We start from the raw sequence: 22479 nt of genomic DNA on the forward strand, positions 1-22479 counted from the left end.
TGTTCAAAAGGAATAACTTTATTTTCTTTCCAGTGAGAGTACCAGTCACTGAGATATATTATATAATGTAACAGTCACACCAACTTCTATGTAGATAATTCTTATTCTACAGAATAGAACTGAGGTTGGGGAAGGTTAACTGATCCAAGATTACACATGCAGAAAATTATAGAGTTAAATTAGCATGGATTTGATTTCAAAGCTCATGCTCTTTGTATTCCATTATCTTCCATTAAGGACCTTACAATAATATAGAAGCAAGGGTAGCACACAAGTAATGTTAACTTTTGGACCTTAGGTAGAGGAGCAAAGTCACACAAGAAAAGATGGCAGAAACATGCAGAGAGTATGTGGAGGTTTTTTTCTGAATTTGCACAAGGAGTTTGCTTATGTGGTAGACCAGGCGGTTGGAGGGGTAAGGCCTGGCCCAGAATATCTAGGCATTCATATTCCTAAGGCAATTTTACTTTATTTTTAATTAAAGGGAGGAAATTTGATGAATCTAGGAAACACTATCTTTCCCCAGGGCTAGAAGGATAATCACTTACACATTCAATTATGTATCTCCCCAAAGAATGAATAATATATAATGAACTCTAGTTACACAAAAATTATCTTTAATTTTAGGAAAAGGTAGCCTCTAAGAGCGAAGATTTTTTGCAGTGTAAGGTGGGTTGCCAATTTTGCTGGGTTGCATATTTTGGGGGAAGGTGAAGAGAAGAGTATTGTTTCTCATTTAATTTTCAGCATTATAAAAGCTTATGTCTCCATTTCCTCCAAAAACATCTGTTAAACTACAAAGCCAATTCAAGCAAACAAAAGAACTTGAAAGAAAGACCAAATGCTCTGTCTCCAAGAAGACGTATTTAGCTTGGTTCCAATCGACATTCATATGCATTCAAAAGCAATTAAACTCTCACAAAAGCAGCACAAAGCAGGAGTCTGGAGCACTCCTTGTTTCCAAGCATTTTAAAGCTCCATTTTAGGAGGAAGAAGCCTTGTGGAGCCTATTCTCATTAGTTGTTGTCTTTCTAGCTTAGTAAGGCAGTCTTCTCAGGCATTATTTGGTTGGAAAGTCTAGACTTGATTAAAAACTATAAAAGAAAAAAAACTTATCATTCTAACTATTCATCCAAAGTATCCCTCACTCTAACAACTGATCTTAAGGTAGCTTTCACCTCCAGAGTTTTAATCCCAATAGCCAATTTTTATAGCACTTACAGCTGTTAAAAATTATTGGTTTATTGTCTGTTGTCTATCTTCTCCCATTATAATGTTCACTCAAGAAGAACAGAAATATTGTCTGCTGATGTATCCCAATACCTTGCCACTATGGGTGCTAGGTGAATATTATTAAATTAATAAGTAGTTGAATAAATAAATAGTGAATGAACGGAATTTCTGTCTCAGAGTCATAGACATCATACTCAAGGCTTGCTCAATGCTTGAGTCACTATTACATGTCAGTTTATTGTTTTACGTTTTAACATCAAAGTCCTAGATGTAGTAGACTGATAGGTGAATTATAATTTTGGTGTGTGTTGTACTCTTTCTCACCCTCTTAGTTTAGCTGCTTATAATCCTTCAAATTTTGAATTGTCTGGAGGAGGAATAATACATATACCATATTCTTTGTGTTTAAGTTCATAAGTCACTTTTACCTAGAAGGCAGCAAAAAATTGAAAATGAGAACAGCTATGGCAGATTCAATTTCCTTATCCTACCAAGTTCTCAAAATAAAGCCAATTAAAAATCTCTCAGAGAACAGAGGAAGGGGGAGAGGACATTTGTTGAATTTGTGACACTGTTTGCATTAACCCTGGGGATGATGCGCATGAGGATGGTGTGGACAGATGCACGCGGGAACAGTGCGTATCTGAGCTTTGTGTGTCCAGCCCAGCCTTCTTCTGACAGACAGTTGATAGGATGTGTCTTGGATATAATGGTGCAAAACTTCCAGAGAAGAGATGCTTGGAGGTTGGTTAGAGGGCACGGTATCTGCTGGCAACTCAAACCTGTTAGGGTTTCAGGACAGGCTAGTGTTATATCCACCGGATGCAAGAATAATTTTCGAAGACCCTTCAGGATTTTGATCTTATTTTATTGGCCAAGCTTAACCTGCGCAGGAGCGAACTCTCAAGATGTCCAGAGACACAGTGCCCAAAAGGGCTGCAGATGAGAAACGCTCTGAGCCCTTACAGCTAAGTCCTTATATAGGGACAAGCAAGCAAGCGTTGAACAGAAGCAGACTCGGCAGTTAGCTATTTGCTGACAGAGACCGCGCGTGGGAACAGGGTGGGGTTTCAAAATTCAAAACTAAACAGATTACAATCTGCCTATCTTGCTCTAAGTAGGGCACTCACATACTACAGGATGTCTGCTCAGCCTTTGTTTGCATGCTGTTCCTTGTTCCTGTTTTGCTGTGGTCAGGCTATGTTCTCAATTTCCCAGATCTCAACACTAGCAGAATAGGTTAGCCTTCCCAATGCTCACAGGAAAGTTAGAGAAAGAGTGAGGAAGGACTGAAAAAAGCATGAGAATCCTAAGGATGTGAACAAGAAAGACCCTGAGTAATTATTATACTGGACCTACAAACTGAGGGCTGAAGGGGGACTCCGGACATGTCAGTAAAGTAACTGGACAGAGACTGTGAACCCCAGTCCTCGAGGAGTTGACTGTTCACCTCAGTGGGTGTGAGCAGGACATATCTGAAGGCCACATAAGACAAGGGACATCTCAGAGAAGGGCCACTTAGGACGTAACCATGAGACTGTGGAGTGGAGATTCCTTTTCTCTCCCTTATTGCTTTTGTAATGATGGTTGTTTGTTTCCTAGAGATTTGAATCAGTCTGGGGAAACGAAAGAGAAGGAATGAAATCTGAGAGTGATTTAAAAACTCTGAATATGGCTACATTATGGACCTGAATTGACTGAGAAGTACCTGAATAGGAAGAAATTTACCTGAAAGCAACTTGATATCAGTTTTCTGTTACTGAGCAGAAATGAGAGTTTAATGATAGAAATTACATTTGACTATAGAAAAATAAATTACATTTTTGCATATATCAGTGTGTGACTGAAAATTTGAATCCATTATATAGTCCCAGCAATTTAATTTTTCTTTTATGGTTTCAACTCCTGATGATTTTCTCTTTTTAAATCTACCATCACTTATTTCTGTGCTCCATATTTTTTTTTCTGGGGCCATCCATCATTTAACTAGTTCAGAGATAGTTGTTAAGACAAAGCAGGAAAGTCAAGAGGCAAGGAAATGCTTATTTACTAAATTTAAAAGAAAACTGGTTTTCTTTCCATTCCCCTTCCCTTGCCCTTGCTTGTGTTCTTTTCCTTGCCCAAAATATCCTCCCCCTTCAGTGAAATCCTGTTGATCCATTCAGATCCTGCTACATCAATTCTGGTCTCTCTGGTAGTTCAAGCCCTCACCACAATCACCTTCCCCACACACTTAGAGGGTGTGTAATCACTACTACATGGTGAAAAGTGAATTATAATGGCCTATTCTTATTTTTCTTTCTTTTTAAAAAGATTTTATTTATTTATCTTTAGAAGGGAAGAGAAGGAGAGAGGGAGAGAAACATCAATGTATGGTTGCCTCTTGTGTGTCCCTTGCTGGGAACTAGCCTGCATCCCAGGCATATGCCCTGACTGGGAATTGAACCATGATCCTATGGTTCACAGGCCCATGCTCAGTCCACTGAGCTACACCAGCCAGGGTGTATTCTTATTTTTCTAATAAATCATTTTTCCTTCTTTTACCAATTAGATGTTGCGCCACCCAAGGTCTCCCCACAGATCCTTGAACACAAGGTCTTGAGCAAATGGAGAATAACTGCTGACTGATTGAAATGTCACATTTAGGTCCAAAGTAACATTTTTATTTACAATTCCAATTAGATAGGCTCACCTACCCTGAATTTCTCTGCGCAAAGCCAGTCAACCAACCATCCCATCACTTTCAAAGAAGGTGACCAATGAGATCCCAATTGGAGATGTCACGACCCACACAAAATTCATAGCATGCTTGAATCAATTTAATATATGATGTACTTTCCAAATGGCATGATATTGGGTGGATTTCCATGGTAGAAGGGGAATGAAAAGATTTTTTTATCCTAAGTTTCTATGATTTTTATTCCTGATTCTAACAAAGCTACATCAACCCATCAAACTCCTGCTTTGTCCCTCCCTGTCCTGTTTTCCACCACTTAGAGTGTTAGTTTTAGGTACCTGAGGGCACATACTGACCCAGCCTGCATCAGAGGATGGCGAGGCACACAGTTCTGATAAAAGTGGTGATGCAGTTGCTTGGATCACTACCTTCATGGCAGTGTAAATGCACTGGGATTCAAACTGGAGAACAGAAAAAAAAGAATACTTTCTGCCTGGTCTTCAAGTTGAGAATGCATCTGAATTGGCATCAGTCCTGCTGATTCCCGATGTCTGTACCCAGTTACTTACTAGTATTTTATTGGTGTATGTGAATTAGATGTTCTTTCAAGTCACTTTTCATAAACATCCAGATGGGTGATGGAGATGGATTTGTACCCATCATCTGACCATCACTTTGGTTCTTATTTGACTTGGCAGGTTTGATAAAGAGCTATAGTGCAACATTGGCAGATTCTGTGATGAGCCCATTTTGAATAATGACAGCATGGGGTGACTTTCCCAGTTTGAGCTTTTCCTTTGCTGAAGTTTTTTCTCCATCCTTATGTTCTTATTCACTATCACAGTCCTTTTCCATGTTTTTCATCTTCAGCTTTGGTAAAATCTCCAACAGTTATTGAACTTATAGTTGTGATGTAATTTTCATGATAATTTTATTGTGAATATGTCTTCTAGTTGTTAAAAAGATTTACTAGATTGTAAGATAAGGAAGGATTCTTTTGTTTAACATGCAGGCTAGCATTATGTTGATCCAACCGAAATCCTCAAAGGTTCTTCCCCCTTCCTTTCCATTGCCTCCATGTAAGGAAATTTGTTGTATTCTAGTTTCCAAAAAGTCGCATGCTGATTTGTTGCAGCTGATAGTAATAACTAATAAAGTCAGTCTTTTATAGCAAGGGGAGGACATATCGAATATAAGTAGAAATATAAGGTCATAATGATAATCCCAGGTTTAGACAGGCAAATTTGTCTTGAAGATTAAAAAGGAGACTTGTTGCACATGTCTGTTACCTTGAGCAAGAATGTCCAAGAACACCAAGGGCTGACCCAGACTTCATTAAGTCATTATTAAGGAGCCATAGGAACTTCAGACTCTCTTGGTGTTTTGGAAACAGTATTCTGTATTGCTTACTAATATCAGTTTCACTTCCCTGAAGGACATTGCATTGCTTTTAATCTGAGTCATACTTTAGAATGCTTATTTATTTACTTAAGTAATCAGCATATTTTGGAAGGACATTTTGCTTTTTCTTCTTTTTGCTTCAAGGCTACCCAGAAAGCCCTTCAAAACTGCATTCAACACTGGAACTACACTGAACCCAAGGTAATTTCCTCCTCTAAATTACCTAAGTATTTACTTCCCTTGAGAAAACTTGTAAATTCATGGGTGGTACCTGATCTGCCATCCATTAAGATGTGCTTAGAAATACATTGTATATTTAGGTTTCACAACATTCTCTATTAGCAGATGGTGTGACCTGTAGTATTGTAATGTGTCTGAACCATACACTTTTTGCTAGGATATGGAATACAAATCCTTATATAAATTTTAACTCTATAAGAATGATTCAAACTATTTATTTGTGCAAGTGTAAACTTCTGGTTTGGAGAATAAAGATACATTGGGAAGTCGTAGAAACTGATAGCCCGGTTCAGATAAATGTGGCAGTCTGTTCACATGCGTACAACTATACTTGTTTCAAATTTTTGTTAACATGAGAAAAGAGCATTAAAATAAGGGGAAATATTTATGTCAGGCCAAGAAACCAGAAAGAGTGCCAGCTGCGAATCAGAAGTTTCAGGACTTACACTGTAAGAAAAAGTCAGTTTGGAGAAGCACTAGCCACTTGGCTTTCATTTATTGAGAAGGAAAAGTCTTTCTGAGCACAAGAATGGCAGAGACTCCTGAGGGAACTCTACCAGCAACCATTGCTTTGGAGAGCAAGGGAAGGAGATGGGGTAGGTTATGGGAAAAGAGAGAAAAGAAGAGAATTCAACGCTACCGTTGCCCTTGGAAAGAGCAAAGACATTGGGGAGTCAGCTTTGGTGCCTGCTCTCGGTTTATCCTTTAGATAAAGGAAATTCTAGTGGGGGTGCAGGCCTGGTTGGTGATATGTGGGCAGTTACACCTGTTAAGGAAAGGCACTTTAGCTCTGTTGACTTTAAGCTACCATGTGCTGCAAAGGAAAATTTCCTGTGTATTTGTCTTTTACTCTCACAATATACCACACCCAAAATAAACACTTCTGACATCAGATGTGTGAGTGTTTTTCCCACACCAAACAATTCTCCATCATACCAGCTGGATGTCCTGCGATTCAGTTCAATTTGGCACTAACCAGAATTCACACAGAGCCCACAGGATGAAGGCTCTGTCTCACGAGGCTGCCTCCCACTTCAGGTACCAGTGTGAGGAAGAGAGCCTGAGGTTCCCTACACCTTCTAACCGACTTGGCTACAAATAGAAGATTGTCCCTTCCTTATATTTGACTATTGGCTGGAAGAGCACGCAGAACTCAGAGGAACACTTACATTTACCAGTTTATTATGTAATATAGTATGTGCTGAAGGATAGAGATGAACAGCCAGATGAGAGATACACAGGGTGGCATTTGGGAAGGTCCCAGGAGCAGGAGCTTCCGTCCTTGCAGAGTTGAGGCATTTGGCCTCCTGGCATGTGCGTGTGAACACCAACCCTGGAGCTCCCTGAACGTCATACTCCTGGGATTTTTATGGAGCATCATCACGTGGGCATGATCGATTACTCACTCCGTCCGCAGCCTCTTTCCCTTCTCTGTGGACTGGGAGATGGAGCTGGAATTTCTAAGTTTGCAATCATAGCTTGGCCTTTCTAGTGGCCAGCCCCCATCTAGGAGTCCCCCACAAAACGTCACCTCATTAGAACAAAAGACACAGCTATCACCCAAGGAATTCCAAGGGATTTAGGAATTCTGTGTCAGAACTGCAAAATGAAAGACTAAATATTAGAACAAGAGATTCCTTTAGCATCAGAGGGAGAGGCCAATGTATTTCTTTATTACTTCACAATACAAAAGACAGTTCTTCAATTCTTGTTTTTTTGGGGGGAGCATCTGCTGGCTGATGGCTATAGGGGCTTTGCTCTTTCTAAATGCTACAGAATTATAATAGGGCAAATAAAAACTACACTAAACTCGAAATTCTTTCTTTTCCATTCAGCTCTGCTGGAAATACTTGAGTGGAGACAGCCATCATTTCAAAAGAACCCATGATTACTGGACATATTTATTTCTCAGTCAATGACAAATAAAAAACAAAAAAATCACCAGACATATGTAACAATTTTGTGGTTGAAAATAAAGAAGTATGGTAACATATATCTTTATAAATAATTTATTTTAAACACAGAAAAAAATCTTAGAAAATATCTAATTTATAGACTCGATCGAATTTCAAACGTCTTTGTGCCTATGATAGTAAGAAATGCTTTTACAATCATAAATAATCTGAGGTCAGTGATGATTAATTGGAAATGAAAAGTACGGTTGCTGAATTTAAAACTGCAAAGGAATTTGTGAACGGCAGCCAAATCAATGATTTAGAAGATCAACTTCAACTTGAGGCAGTTGATTAGGAGTTAGAGAAAAAAGAAGAAGGTACTGAAAGAAAAGTATGAGATCCATGAAGACAAATATCTAAAACAGGTTTAAAGAAAATTTTTAAAGAAGGGGATAAAACAGCAGCAAGAGAAGAAATAATGGACATAACAACAGAAGAAAAACAAACAAAGAGTAAACAACTTAAATAATCATTTTGGCAGAGCTTCTGGAAACAGATTCTCTCATTATGCACTTTTGAGGTTACAATGAACTGTGACCATCATGAATAATTAGATATTTCCCTCTGTTTTTCACTATGGCGGATCCTATGACTTTATATAATTCCATGTGAAAGGTTGAAGCCTAATAATGAGGACATACACCTTTTATGTTATTAAGTAAAAATATCTTTATCAAATAATATATAGAATGTCAAAAATGGGGTTTTAGGTCACTGAAGACAGTATAGGAAAAGCAGTAGTACAGGCAGTGGTGAAGCCTGTGGTTTCTGGAGTCTGATTGCCTAGGTTGGAAGCCCAGCCCCCGTACTTGCTTGCTGTGTGAGCTTGGGTGTTCTCCTAATCTCTCCGGGTTTCGGTTTCCACACCTGCAAAATAAAGGTGATGATACTGACATCTAACTCGTAGGGCTGTTTTGAGAATTAAAGACATGCTATGTGCAAAGCATTAAAAGGGCTGTAGTGAATATTATTTATGTTTATTAAAGATATAAACATTATATTTATGTTAGACCATATTCTGACCATATTTATGTTAGAAACATAAATGATACCATTAAAGGTAGATTTTATTTTCTAATTTTTTGCATACCTGTTTTCTAATCTTCCTACAATGACTATGCATTAATTTGGAAAGAGAAAAATAATATTTATAGTTTTGAACATTACTGGAGATTTTTAGCCAGAAAAGTAGAATTTTGTTTTTATGGAAGAATTGCCTAATACTTTCAGAAATAACTTTAGTTCTGCACTAATACTGCCCCTATGGGATCCCTTTAATGCTTCAGTTATTTTTTATTTCATTTCCTGCTATGTCCGTTATTGCCTGTAACCTTACAGCTCCTAACCTACTCTGTCACTCTCTGTCCTGGGATATGATGCCAGGCTGAACCATTGTGAACTACATTTCCCAGCTGCTTTCCAGCTGGCTTCCTGTTAGGTTTGTCCAATAAGAGGCAGTAGAAGGAGAGTGGAAAAGAGAAAAAGGCAGAAGACACTTCCATTTTCCCCTTGTGTTCATGGCCTTGTCAGCGTTACCCTAGCAACAGCCTCTCTTCGGGGCCCTGCACTTAACCCCAGCTGAAGCAGTTGGCTTAGCATCTTTCTGCCATCCTGCAACACTCTTAGAGGTCCCAGAACAGCCTGGCAGTGCCACCTCCTCAGAGGTCTGCACCCTCACTCCATCAGGCTCATCTGTGATCCTAAACGGGTTCCCTTCCCAGGAGCTCTCTCCTTTTCCGAGGTCTGCCCACCCACTGTCTGAGGCTGTTTCTCTGAGCTCTTGAGTTGTGTTTACATCTACCCACTCCCTTTTGTCCCTCCAGCTTTGGGAGTAGTAACAGCTCCCTGCTGTTGTTATTTTTGAGATGCCTCAGTGTCGCCTCTGATTTTCCCATATTAAATTCCCTCTGTATAAATGTACCACGTCAGTTCTGTTCCCAACTGGATTCTGACTAAGACAAGTGGTGCTTGTGAGTTGGAGAACTTAAGGTCTCCAGGACATTAATTCCTAAATATTAAGAACCAGTCGCATTTTTCAGAAAGGGAGCTCAATCAGGTCTGATCTTTTGTGCCAATACTCAGGTATATCCTATGGACCCATGGAGGGAAAAAGATAGAAAGTTCTTTAAAAGAAAAAAGGCAGGAAGTAATCATAAGTCATTGGTGTTCTCCATAAGGAAGGAAAGGTTTTTTCTGTTTGGAACAGATGTCCTGACTACTAGGGACTTAAATGCACAGCATGTGTGTCGTGCCCTAAGAGGTCTGGGCAAAGGCAGGCCAGGGATCGTGAGGCCAATCCAAGTGACATCAGGAAATCAGTTTTCTCTAGTCTTCCCTTCTTTCCATCCTCAGCATGTGGCTTTTGTCTTCCTAGTCCCAAGTGCTGGTACATGTCCTCATTCTAAGCACTAAGGAGATGGGAACAGGACTGGTATCAGCAGATTTGTCCCTATATTTCTTTGGTCAGAATAGTCTTATAGACCCTTACCTGAAACTGCAAGAAAAGATGGGAAATTGAATTCTTATCTTCTTTTTTTTGAAGCTCTTTATGTAGAGGCTGGTGAGAGAGAAGGACAATTACACTACTCATTATGCAGGTCCACAGGCCCATTATGTTATGTGGGTGTCCACGGTAAACCTCCATGTTTAAGCCCCAATATGCAGCACTTACGTTACCAGTACGAGTGGCTGATTATATATTGTCCATTTCAGTAGAAGGCTAAGTTCTTCATTATTTGCTTTCTATATCTGAAAGGAAATTTTGTGAGTTCAAAGAGCAGAGAACAAAGCAAACTCATGCCAACACACTCAGCCACCCATTCGGTGGCACCTGAGCTCTCCGGACGATCATTTGCACGCAGCAGTGACTCTCTCCTGTATTCTCCGCATTTGCTACAAGGTCAGCCTTGAGGAGCTGCATGGCCGACTCAGTGAAGTCTTTAGCACAATGCTTTATGCTTCTTCTTAATTAGCTGGCAGAAAGGAGTGGAATTGCTTTTCTGTTCCAGTGTCCCCATTTAACTCCTTGGGATTTGGCCCTGCTGGTGAAGAAGGGGCTGGGAGTGGCTCTTGATGGTTCGCCTAATGAGGCTATCAGTAACACACTGACGCGATTAGACCTCCTAGAATCTCAAATATGTAGGGAGGCAACCTGCACAATGCTGTGAAAACCTGGAGCAAGAAAAGGATTTTGTGATTGTGTTTTATTTAGCGAAGATGAAAGCAGCAATCTTCCCATCAGGCACCATTTATGATTAATTAAGATAGATTTTGCAAGCAATCTATGCTTTTTGTGCTCAAACGGAGGCCCGCTAACAAGAGAGGACAGTCATGAAGCTCCACAATGGGAACAGTAATAAGCCTGGCTTCAGCCCCACTAGCTAAATTTTATCTCAGTGACATTCAAGGTTTGGCAGCCACCTCCAGGCTTCATCACAGATGCTAATAGCAAATCAACTGAAATGGATGGTGTGTTGATGCCAAACCTGCAATGATTTGTATCTTTCTAAAAGCTCTGCCCCAATTTTCCAGAGATTTTCTAGGGAGGGCAGAAATGTATGTGACAGGCTTGTGGGCTCTGAGGGGAGGGAATCGGAGGCAAGGAAAACCCACTGCAAGGTGGGCTTCCGAAAACAGACTGTGGAGGGACACCGGGAAAGGCAATTGCCTGGAGGACTCAAGAATTCTTAAAGGGCTATGACTGTGGAGCATATTTAGACACAGATGAGCATTTATGAGCATCTCACATCATCCCTCAAAGTGAGGGTGCTGATCACATTTAAGAGCTTACTCTCAATTCAAATTTGACCAAAGGAATATGTTTCAAAGCCACAGAACTAATTTAGAAATTACCCAATGCAATGCCAACAAAAACACTGCAATGACTTTCTGGTAAAATCTATATGCCACAAGCCTTTTAGTGTTTCAAGTTACTTCTATAGGTTGGGACCTATAAACTGATCACTTATTTAATAATCTGTGCTAATTCTTTGGAGAGGGACAAAGGAAGGAATACATTTTACTGATTTCATTTAGAAAAGATTTCATTCTTGTATTTAGTTCACATTTATTTGTTGAATGCCAGGCACGTGCCTGGTGGTATAGCAGGATTTGGGATATAGGACAGACCAACATAAACACGTGTTCTGACTTCACACAACATGCCAATGATGTGGGATTTAGATGAGGAAGGAGGCAATTAAAACACAATGTGGTCTGTGGGGTGGGAGAAAAAGTACGGGGCTCTGAGGGAGAGAGAGCAAGGCCCCTTAACAGACCTGAGTCATGGTGGGACGGGCCAATAGAGAAAACTGCTTAGAGAAATGGGTGTTTAGGCTGTGGTGTAAATGATGAGTCCATTTTGGCTGGAAACAGGGTAAGGTTTGGGTGGGATAAAGATAATCCAAAAGGATAAAACTTGAAGGCTAGAGAGAGAAAGACATACTCAGAGAACAAAATTTTTCTGTGTGGTTGAAAGCTTGTGTGTGTGATGGGGTGTGAGGGACAGGGATGCAGTGACAGGAGGAAAACGGGACACAAGTCTGGAGACCCCAGATCACAAAGGTTCTTTTACATCATATTAAAAAGTTTGGACTTATCCTAAAGTATTTTAAAGCTGGTGTGCACCTTGATCTACAGTAGGTCAAACTGAGAACTAGGAAACTCATTAAGAGGTTGTTATAGGTAAAAGGATTGTTACGAGAAGCACCATAGATGCAGGTGGAATTGGGAGGTGTGAAAATATTTGAGGGCTCTTTAGGAAGGAAAATTAACAGGCATTGGTGACTAATTTTATGAGGGACATTCTGGATAATCTGGAGTCCCTGGTGGTTGGATGATGGTGTTATTCTCTGCTACAGGAAATCTAAGATGAGAAACTTGAGGGCTGGGGAAAAAGGCTTTAGTTCTGTTTTAGAGTGTTGGTGTCTGTGGGCCGTTCAAGAAAGGGTGTCTGGTAGACAATGGTAACTATAGTCCTGGAACTCAAGGAGAATGTTAAGAGCTGGGAATGCTGATGTGTCCATGATGAGCCCTTAGATAGTCACTTCAGCCATGGGAGCGAACTCATTCAAGAAGACTGCAGAGTGCTAGAAGAGAATTGGAGTGAAAGCTTAGGGAAACACTAACATTGAAGAGTTGGCAAAGAAAGAGCCCCCAAAGGAGGCTTGGTATCAGGAAAGTCATTAAAGGTAGAAGTTTTTGCAAAGAGAATACAAATGACTTGTTAAAGATGTTTGACTATGAAAGTGAAGAGAAAAGTTAGTTGATATTTGAAATGAATGCAGGGTTGAAGAGTAATTTCTTTTTAAGATGGGAGAGAGGAGCTTAATGCATGCACACAGATAGGGAGGTTATGATAATCCAACCTGGGGATACAGTTTACCTTTGAACAGCTCATGAAAAGAGGATTTGCTAAGCAAAGGAAGGATGTTAACACATTTGTGGAGAGGCATATTTAACCTACTAAAGAGAACAAAGTGTTTCTTTGCACTCTAACAGTAGCTTTGCATATGCACAGTGTGATTAAAGATTGCTCTTACCTTCTCCCTGGAGCCAGACTTGTCTATGGCAATACTTGTTAGTAATGACTTTGAATATCAAAGTTTGTTTGTTCTTGTGTTGTTTTCTTCATTCTCTAGATTTTTGGGCTCTGTTCTAGGTGTTAAGAATTCAAAAAAAGGAAGCAAAGTCTTACTCTTCCCTCAAGAAATCAAGTGTCTGGGGAGGAGACAGACATTTCAATGCACTGAGCTTCTGCTAGGAGGGCGGCATGGGAGGGAGGGGTCAGGAGCTCATGAAGAAGGCGCCCTGCACAGCCTCCAGCAGTAATGAGATGGGACTCACCGTCTTCCTGACTGTCTTAACTACAGTTTCAGAGTTTAATGAAAGAGATGGCTAAATTACATTACTTTTCTTACATTAACACATTCAAAATTTCTACCAATTCAACCCAAATGTGCCCCCAACCCCATGCCTTTATATCAGAAGTTAACACACTTTTTCCTATAACAGGGCAGATAGTAAATACCGTAGTTTCCTGGGCCCTCTGATTTCTGTGCAACTACTCAGGCTGCCTTTTACTGTGGAAGCAGCCACACACAACATAGAAATGGATGGATGTGGCTACTGATCCTGGTGGACTTTACCTGAGCCCTGAGAACCTGGGAAACTGAGATGGTAAGAAATTCCCCAGTCTGTTGTCTTGTAGAAAATGTCTTTTGCAAAGCCTTCCCCTATGACTTAGATTATCTAAGACTAACCCATGGCTCCCTTTATCCATGACAAGGCTGGGTACCAATTGTCCAGGTTCCTGTTACTTGCCTCTTAATAATTAGCTGAACTGTTTTATCCCAACTGATGAATGGGACCAACCTGCTTTTGAACGAAACTTCAGTTAAGATCTCACGTCCCCACAGGGTTGTGAATGTTGTCCCACCTTTAGCTTGAGCCAGCATATGGCCCATCCTTAAGGGCTACTTTCAGAATTTTCTGCTACTCTACTTACTGTCTGATCCCATGAATGTTTTACCAACTAACCCTCGGGTCTTTCTAGTCTTGCTCATTCCCTTCTGAGAGGCTTGCTGATCTTATGGTCAGGGCCTTCTTTTAATTTTAAAAGTCCAACTCTACCTATTGTCATAGTCCCCTCCCCACCCCAATAATCCTATCAAATAAAATCCTCTTTACTAAGTCTGGATTTAAGAAAAAGCACCATGTTAATGATACAGGGTGCAGCCAAGGTAGGCGGCAGGGGCAAAAAGGGATTTGGAATGGGGTCTAAAACTCAAGGTGTCTAGAAAATATTAGAGAGGCATATAAGATGTCCTCACCCCTTCCCCCACAGCTGTGAGTTGGGGGAAGGGACACATGGAGCAGGGAACATGCAGAGCTATTTTGTACAGCCACAGCCTTGTAGCTAATCCATGGCATGGTCATTTAACATATCTATAGCCTTTGGCAGGTCCCTTGGATATGTTAAATAGCTGTGGCCATGCTTGGAGCCAGGGGGATGGAAGTCACCCCCCACAAAATGTAACTGGGGGGCAGGTCCCCCAAGTCATAGTGCCTGCGTGGGAGCTTGGAGAAGATTGGCTCCATGACATGGGGCCATACCTGCCTAGACTCATTATGGCAGCCCAGTGAAGTTGTATTAATATAGGAATGCTGGCAGGTATAACTGATTGTAGGAGGAGTTGGAAAGGGGGTACAGAGGAAGATTGGCACAGGCATTTAAACCCAGACACAGCAGCCATTGGGGGGAGTATCATGAAGCTTTGCCGGAATACGGACCCCTGTAGCTATGGGTAGAGAGAATCACCATGCTGCCTTAGCAGAGAATCACCACTCAGCTTTGCCAGAGTGGTGACCTTCCCCTCTCCACAGCTTTGGAGGAGAAGAGAGAGCCACGAGGTTTTGCCAGAGTGGGGACCCCTGCAGCCATGTGAAGGTGGGGAGAGCCACCCACTTTTGGCAGAATGCAGACCCCCTCATAGCTTTGGTGAAAAAAAAGAGAGTACCAGGAAGAAGAGACTTTGCCTGGAAAATGGGTACAAAGAACTCTTGCCAGTAGACCATGAGGAGGTGACACATGGCTTTGGATTAATTAGAGATCCTGCCTGGAGGGTGACACAGCTGATGGTGCCAGGGGCCTGGATCCTGGACGTTTGCTTCTTTTCCTGAATTATGGGACCCTGAATTAGGGCAGGGGGAGAAGGGAGCTGCTGTGTGTGTCTGTGGGTATCTTAAAGGACTTCTATGTTTTAATGAAGATGTTAGGTCATTATTTTAAGTCTGTATAGCATTAAATAAACATGTCCTTTCCTTTTCACATCTCTGGCATTGAAGGATGTCTTTCCAAGAGGGCTGCAGCCATAATGAACCTTGGGCCCTGCTTGTTCTGTAACATTAATACTATGATCCAATAAAGCACATCGAAATGAGAATTTTAGGCACGTTTTAAGTGACACAGTGACATAATTTTCTCCTTTCTCTGATCCCTCTTCTACCAATCCTTTAAAATAAAAAATAAAAAAGTTCTTAGTTCACAGACTGTACAAAAATAGGTGGTGGGGCCAGATTTGACTCCAGGTATAGAGTTTGCCAATCCTTGCTTTATATTAAAGAGGCTTTAGTTTTAACAGAACCCAGTTAGTCAGCCTTTTAGAGAATTACCTATTCATTCCATTTAATAAGCATTTATTAAGTGCCTACCCTATGATCAGCGTTATTCCAGCCCTTGGAGATAAAGTCAAGAACAAGTCAAATATTGTCCTAGATGGAAGGAATTTAAAAATAATGGCCTGAGTTTCAAACTTCACTCTGCTCTGCTGCCTCTTACATGACATGATGCCATTTAACCACACGTATGTTGTACATGTGATATGACTAGAAGGTGTTGTTATAAACACAGGCCATTGGTTGCCTTGATCAACATACCCCACCTTTTATTTCTGATTAGGCTCTTCCCTCTGTAACAGTCAAGCTGGAACCCTGTGCCTAAATCCAGGATATACTGTAGTTATCCCAAATAAATATTGAATTCCTCCTTGCAAATTGTCTTCAGTCTATGTAGTACATTCTTTAAATTTCTGTAGTGGTATTTCATAGATGTTGATGGTGAATTTCAATATTAGGAACTGACAAAGATTATCTGAAGCCAAGTCAAGTGAATAAATTCCAGATGAGTATGGGTGACTAAGGAGAGCAAGCAATGCTTTCTCCTCTCGAAACACAAATTCTCTGATTCTAAGACAATTCAGTTGAACTTTTATCTTATGTTTATTAAACCAGTGTGCTATGTACTGAAGGTTTTGTCTCTTGCAAATTCCAGTGTTGAAGCCCTACCCCCTCATGTGACTGTATGTGGAGATAACTAAGGTTCAATGAGGTCATGATAGTGAGGCCCTGGCCCGATGAGATTGGTGCCCTTCTAAGAAGAGACACCAGAAAGCTCAGGGGCTTTCTCGCTGTGCACAGTCACAAACAGCCAATGTGACAACACAGTGAGGAGGTGGCAGGAAGCTAACTCTCAGCAGGAACTCAAGGGATTGGCAACTTGATCTTGGATTTCCAGCCTCCAGAGCTGGGACACAATTTTTTTGGTTGTTTAAGCCATCTGGTTTATGGCATTTTGTCATGGCAGCCTAAGATGACAAAGGCATGGATCTTAAACAAATATCCTAATGAAAGTTTTGGAAATTCTGAGAGATGTCACCATTTCTGGAATTATTTTTTAATCCCTGAAGGAAACTCTAATGTATACATCACTGGGACATATATATTCTTCTCAGTTTTTAAAATTACAAATCACATTTTATAATCTCATTGTGTGTGTATGTACGGTATACATTTTATTTAGTCCGCCACTGGATTATAAATTCTAAACCCACAGCCATTTGCTAATCTAAAGAAAACTAAGATACATTTATGGAGTGTAACTATGTTGGACTCTTATTGTTTAAAGTTTGCAGGAATAAAAACTACCGAGGGTCTCTTTGGAAAATAAGTACTTACCTAGAAATACAAGTGAGGGTAGGAGGAGAAACATACCCCCGAATAAAACACGCAATCCCAAAACACGCAAGGGGCCAGGTTGACCTGGAACAGGAGGCTCAGTCTGACCCACTCCCGTGGGCTGCGAGGAAAGGCACAGAGGCGCTACTTGTATGTGTGACTTGCCAGAATACTTATCACCTCCCTGAGTGTTAGTATCTCAAAATATGGCATTTCCACAATAATTAAGAACATTTTTAATTAAAAAAGGAAGACCTAGTGAACTAATGCTAACATTGATTTGAAAAATTGAGTCAGTGAATAATGTATAAGAATGAGATTTACAGCTACTTGCTATTTGGACAAATAATCACTAATTATTCTACTTATTAGATTCAGTCATCAATTTTCACTCTTACATGAAGCATTTTTTTCTTTTATTGCCCAGAGCAGAGCTTGATTCAGTTCTTCCTTTTATTTGTTTTTTTCAGTTCTTAAAAACAAGTACCTACTGTGTGCCAGTGAGTGCTTTTGGCTGGGAATATGAAGATACATAAGGATAGAGTCCAGGTTTAGAAGTGTTGATGGCCTTGAGGAGAAAGCATGTACAAAGAATTGTAATGCAAATTAGTACAATATTGTCCAAAGTGCACTGGGAAAAAGAGAAATGTGAACCTCCTTTGAGTAAGGGTGACCCAGTAGCCAGTAACCCAGCCCAGACGTTGCTAAGAAAGGTGAGGGAATCATTGGGTCCCATTTCTTCCTTCTTCCATTCACATAACAAGCGCAGATAAGAGCAGTCCAGGAGCAACCAAAATCAATCTCCCAGGCACAAAAACAGACGATAGGCATAAAACTTCTTTATGAACTCACTATTCGAGGAAAAAGACACATTGTTTTGGTGGCAGTGGGCAACTAGGGAGGGAGAGATTGCTGTTAAGTGAAAAATGGGCTTCCACAGGAAGCCATGACAATGGAAGTAATAATTAAATCTTCCTCTAACTTAGGTTGCATTGTAAGTGCTTAGTTGAAAAATGTGTCTGTACCTCTGGGCCTGCAGCAATGACATCTGTTATATTTTAGGAACAGAAAGCTAATGAGGTGGAATCTGGAGTAGTGAGCTTAATTGGGCTTGTTTTGATTAAGTGTATGTGCTAGGAATATTCCAGTCACTTGTCTGAATTGCAAAAACGTAAGCCCCCAGATTCTTGCAACCATTTGTGAATCAGTTTAGAATGGGATGAAAAAATTGTGGGTAGGAAAGAGTAAACTCTAAGGCAGAATTATCTAAAGTTCAGATGAAGTAAAACTAGGTTGTGTTCCTTGTCTAATTAGCGACTCTATGCCAAGTCCCTCCAGTCTGCTGTTCCCCATCAGGTAGGGCGTTTGCTGGAGAAGGAAGAAGTGTCAGCACCTGCAGGGCCACTGCCACCAGGAGCATTAGGCCACACACCCTCCTCACTTGTGGAGAAGGGAAGGCCCAGAAAGGAAGGGGCTGTCCCAGGACCCCACGGACTCTGCAGCAGGGTCTAAGCAACACCTGAGCTTCCCTGACTCCTAGTTCTTGACTCTCCCCTCTCCCGCTCCCTCTCCAGCCCCCTCTCTAGCCTGTGAAGTGACAGGACACGGGACCACAGGTAAAGTTTCATCTAGCAGGTTCCAAAGAAACATGAACATCCAAGATTGCTGACAGATGCCCCTGTGCCTCAAGTGAAGACTATGGGATTGTGTTCTCTCTGTTACATTCTTCCCATTCTGGACTTTTCATCTCTAAAGCAGGAATTGAATAATTATTTATATAAGTACTTATTTAATATTTGTCTTTCTCTCTACACCGTATGTTTCATGAACACAGCTCTTATCTTTGCATCACCTGACACCGTGCTGTCCTGGGCACATAGTACATTCCATGAAGCATTTGCCAAGTGAAAGGATAAATACATGTATAAATAAATGAACCTCTCGACCCAGCAGTATATGGCAGATGAAAAGGACCCAAATCTTGAAGAGACAAAGAATACTCCTATAAGGAAACTTCTGTGCTTTGACAAAGAGAGAAAGAGAAATCAAGATCTATTCTGAAGGAGGAAACGTGCTCTGGGAAATCAGAGAACGAAGCTGGTGCATTGAGGGGCAAATGCCTAAGAGGGCGTTGGGGTGTCGAAGGTTAGAGTCTCACTCATATGATTCAATTCTTCCATCCAATTCATGTCAGTTTAGACCTCATTTCCTGGACATGCATTTGTATTAGACCTTGTGTTAACCCTCGAGAGATGAGGATAAGGAGACCCAGCCTATGCTGTCTAGGGCCTCAGAGCCAATAATCGATGAACTGTTGCACACCTGGGCGAGTGCCGGCATCTGCACACTTCCCTGAGTCTCCCATCTCCAAACAAGTGTCTGTGTGCTCCAATGTACCCCTTGCCTAATGTGAAGCATGGGTGGAAAAAATGATGTGTGTATGGAAACTGTGCTATCTTGAGATACCGGGATTGTTCAAGGAAAGAGGTCAGAGACCAGAGTGTGTGTGTGCATGTGTGTGTGTGAGAACGAGAGTGAGTGAAAGCAAGCACACAAGAGGAATGATATTGGCAATAAACTCCCAAGGTCAGTGATGAAAGTAATGAGAATAAATACTCTTAATAAGGAGGAAGACAAGCAACAGGCATTTCTCCTCTGACCGGAGCAGCCATGACTATGATAGAATTTGAAGAGCTGTAATTAAAAATTATCTCCATGATAAAGGGGCCCAGACTAAACCTCTACCTCTTCAAACCTTTTGGGGTGCCCTTTGGGTAAAATAGGGATTAGAAAGAAATAGGAGCCACAAAAGACTCACAAAACCCAGGAAAATAAGTGCAGGTTATATGAAGCCAATTTCCCTTAAGTGCCAGCATAAAGGCCCACACATGCAGAAAGGGTATGAATAATCGAAGTGAATTTTAATTAGTTTTAATCTTTCCTTGTTCTCCTGTACACAGGGCGGGCTGTTTCCACGGTTCTGACTATTACCTTGACTTGTATGTAATATTTACTGGTACACAGAAACACTATGCAACAATTTAGGATAGATATTAAAGAAAAATGCCTTACTCATGTAAAGTGCAGGGATAATTTAGGCTGGCAGAATGTAATTACCCAAACTGGAAGACACTCCTCAAGGGAGCAAGAAAGCATAAGAAGTTGGTGTGCTATTGCACCCCATGATGAGATCAGAAGATGAAAGTTACACCAGAAGCTCTGGCCTGAATGGTGACCTTCGGGGATAAGTGGAGAGTCAGGAGAACTGTGTGGGAGTAATTGCTGCATTGTAGGAATCTGTAAGTTCCTTCCACTTGACACTGTATCCTCCCTAAGTGGATGTTCAGTCTGCATTTGAGCACTGCTGTGATAGGAAGTTGGCAACCTCCCCAGATGGTCAAAAATGATCCCTTTTATGGAGTAAAGAACTTACATCTTCCGATGCCTACCAGCTGGACTTTGTTTGGCCTCTTAGAGCCTCACAGCATGGCTATTCCCTCCTCTACCAAGTAACTTTCAAATATTTCAATACAATTTCTATTAACTTTCCAAATCTTCTTCTCCAAGCCAGATGCCCTCTCAGCTTTCATTTGTGCCATAAGTCATACATTTCTAGACCCTTCAGTATTTAGTCTAGCTCTCCAGGTTATTAGTTTATCCATCCTAGTGTTCAGAATTGGGTACATTACCCTTGTACGTGAGAGGGCTGGCCAACACCTTTGTGGATCTGGATATTATCATTCTGTTAATTTATCTAAATTTTTTTCTTTGGCAGTCACATCACTTTGTTGACTCAGGTTGTGTCAAAAGTTTACAAATGCAGCTCCCCTTGTCAGTACCTAAATTGGGATTGACCCTAACATCTCGTATACCTTTCTTTCGTTCACCCATTCTTAAATGCATCACTGGTACACATCACTTCTCTTTTTCATATTTGTGTGTAAAATTTAGAATATTTCTATACTATCATTATTGCTATTACATTAATTTTAATTAAAGATAAAAAATGAATATTTTCATAAGAAAACACTCTCCATTTTGCTATCTAAGGCATGAATGATTTCAGAGCTACATGCAGCAGTATTGGGGGATTTGACCTTGCAAGCACAGGACTAGCTAGCTGGGGTGGACCAATGATGAGGATGATGCAGCAGGTCCCATTGTCTTTTCTGTTTTCCTGACCACACGGACAAAGCCCATGAATGGTAGCACTTTCCCAGACAAAAATGAACTTAAAAATCATAGGTCTATAGGTTTTTAATTGAAAAATTTTTTGGAGTTTGTCCAAATTTTATTAGTCTTAGCATCCCTATTCAGAAAACAAGAATATGTCATATTAGTATGGTAGAGACCTTGCTGATTACTCACTACTGACACTCTTTCCAAGTGGGTGCAGTGTCATCGCATTGGTGCACGGTAAGGTGTTGGGGTATGAGGGTGTGTGGGGGTGTCTACAGAGGTCTCCACTCTCACTTATCAAGGAAGCAAATTTGAAATTGCTTGCAGTTTCTACCTCTATAGTATTTTGCTATCTGTTCCTTCCTCTCTGTACTGTTAAGTTTAAGAAAGAGCTCTCTCTCCCTCTACTATTTATTTTTTTATCACAGCTGAAGCATAGATTTTTAAAAGGAAACTAAGGGAACTGATTGGCTTTAGTTCCTACTAGAGGTTGCTTAGATGATGTGCATGTTAATAAGAGCCAAAAGGGTGGGTCAGGTAGTATAACGATGCATATTTATAAACAGGGCACATTTCAATAATGTGTATCTTGGGATCATGTAGAAATGGTCCCATAAGAGTTTAACTAGGATCACACCTTCTCACTCACACACGCCATCTCCTGCCATCTCATCTCACTGTCCACCTCTCTGTCTTTGCTGCCTTTGTCTTTATAGGATCAGAGTCCAAATGTAAGTCCTTTTGATTATTCTCCAGGTCAAAATGTGCATTTGACCTCTGTAGCTTTGGATGGTCTCAAGAGAGTCAAGATTTTCAGGAGTCTATCAGAAAATTTTCGGTCTCTTTTTCAGTAGGAAGAAAAGACTCTTCATTAGGCCCAGCTGTTTGTTCTGTGCACCAGGGCAGTGTGGAGACCACCATTAGCAGGAAGGGAGTGGGGGAGAAAACAAACACTGGACCAGGATGTCCCCTTAGGGTTGTTCACTCCTAACTGTAGCTTATGAATGTACTATCCAACACCATTTCTCAACAAATTTTCCATCTAAGAATTTCTCCAGTTTGTGTCCTGGTTTTGTATTCTCTTTGTCTACCTGACACTCATTTGGGGGATGTGGAAGTAATATGACATTAGAATATTCGTTATCCAAATAATGTGAGGGAAATATTTATTGTCTCCAACTAGAAAATTAGATAATGGAATTAGATGTCTTTGCCTTTTTCATTAACGATCACTACTTGCGTGCCATCCTGAGGGAGGTTAACAAGACTTAATTCCATTGT

At 40.8% G+C, this 22479-nt stretch overlaps 1 protein-coding gene across 7 annotated transcripts in view; it reads left to right on the top strand.

Moving 5' to 3' along the window:
• Nucleotides 1–22479, top strand: part of TDRD15 (tudor domain containing 15) — a 395033-nt gene that overhangs the window by 353823 nt on the left and 18731 nt on the right. For 3 of the 7 annotated variants that reach the window (XR_008391972.1, XM_053666890.1, XM_053666894.1), the window contains 2 exons: nucleotides 5456–5512; nucleotides 7387–8512. Coding sequence is in view for 6 of the 7 variants with exons in the window: in XM_053666890.1 (XP_053522865.1) it covers nucleotides 5456–5512; nucleotides 7387–7470 (141 nt within the window). In the remaining variant the exon portion in view is untranslated. Of the gene's footprint in view, nucleotides 1–5455; nucleotides 5513–7386; nucleotides 8513–13518; nucleotides 13684–22479 lie in introns of those variants that run through there. The other 4 variants (XM_053666891.1, XM_053666895.1, XM_053666893.1 and 1 more) reach the window with 2 other exon arrangements.

Source organism: Artibeus jamaicensis, unplaced genomic scaffold (genome assembly GCF_021234435.1).
Source record: "Artibeus jamaicensis isolate MK-2021 breed Jamaican fruit bat unplaced genomic scaffold, CSHL_Jam_final contig_465, whole genome shotgun sequence".
Taxonomy (NCBI): Eukaryota; Metazoa; Chordata; class Mammalia; order Chiroptera; family Phyllostomidae; genus Artibeus; species Artibeus jamaicensis.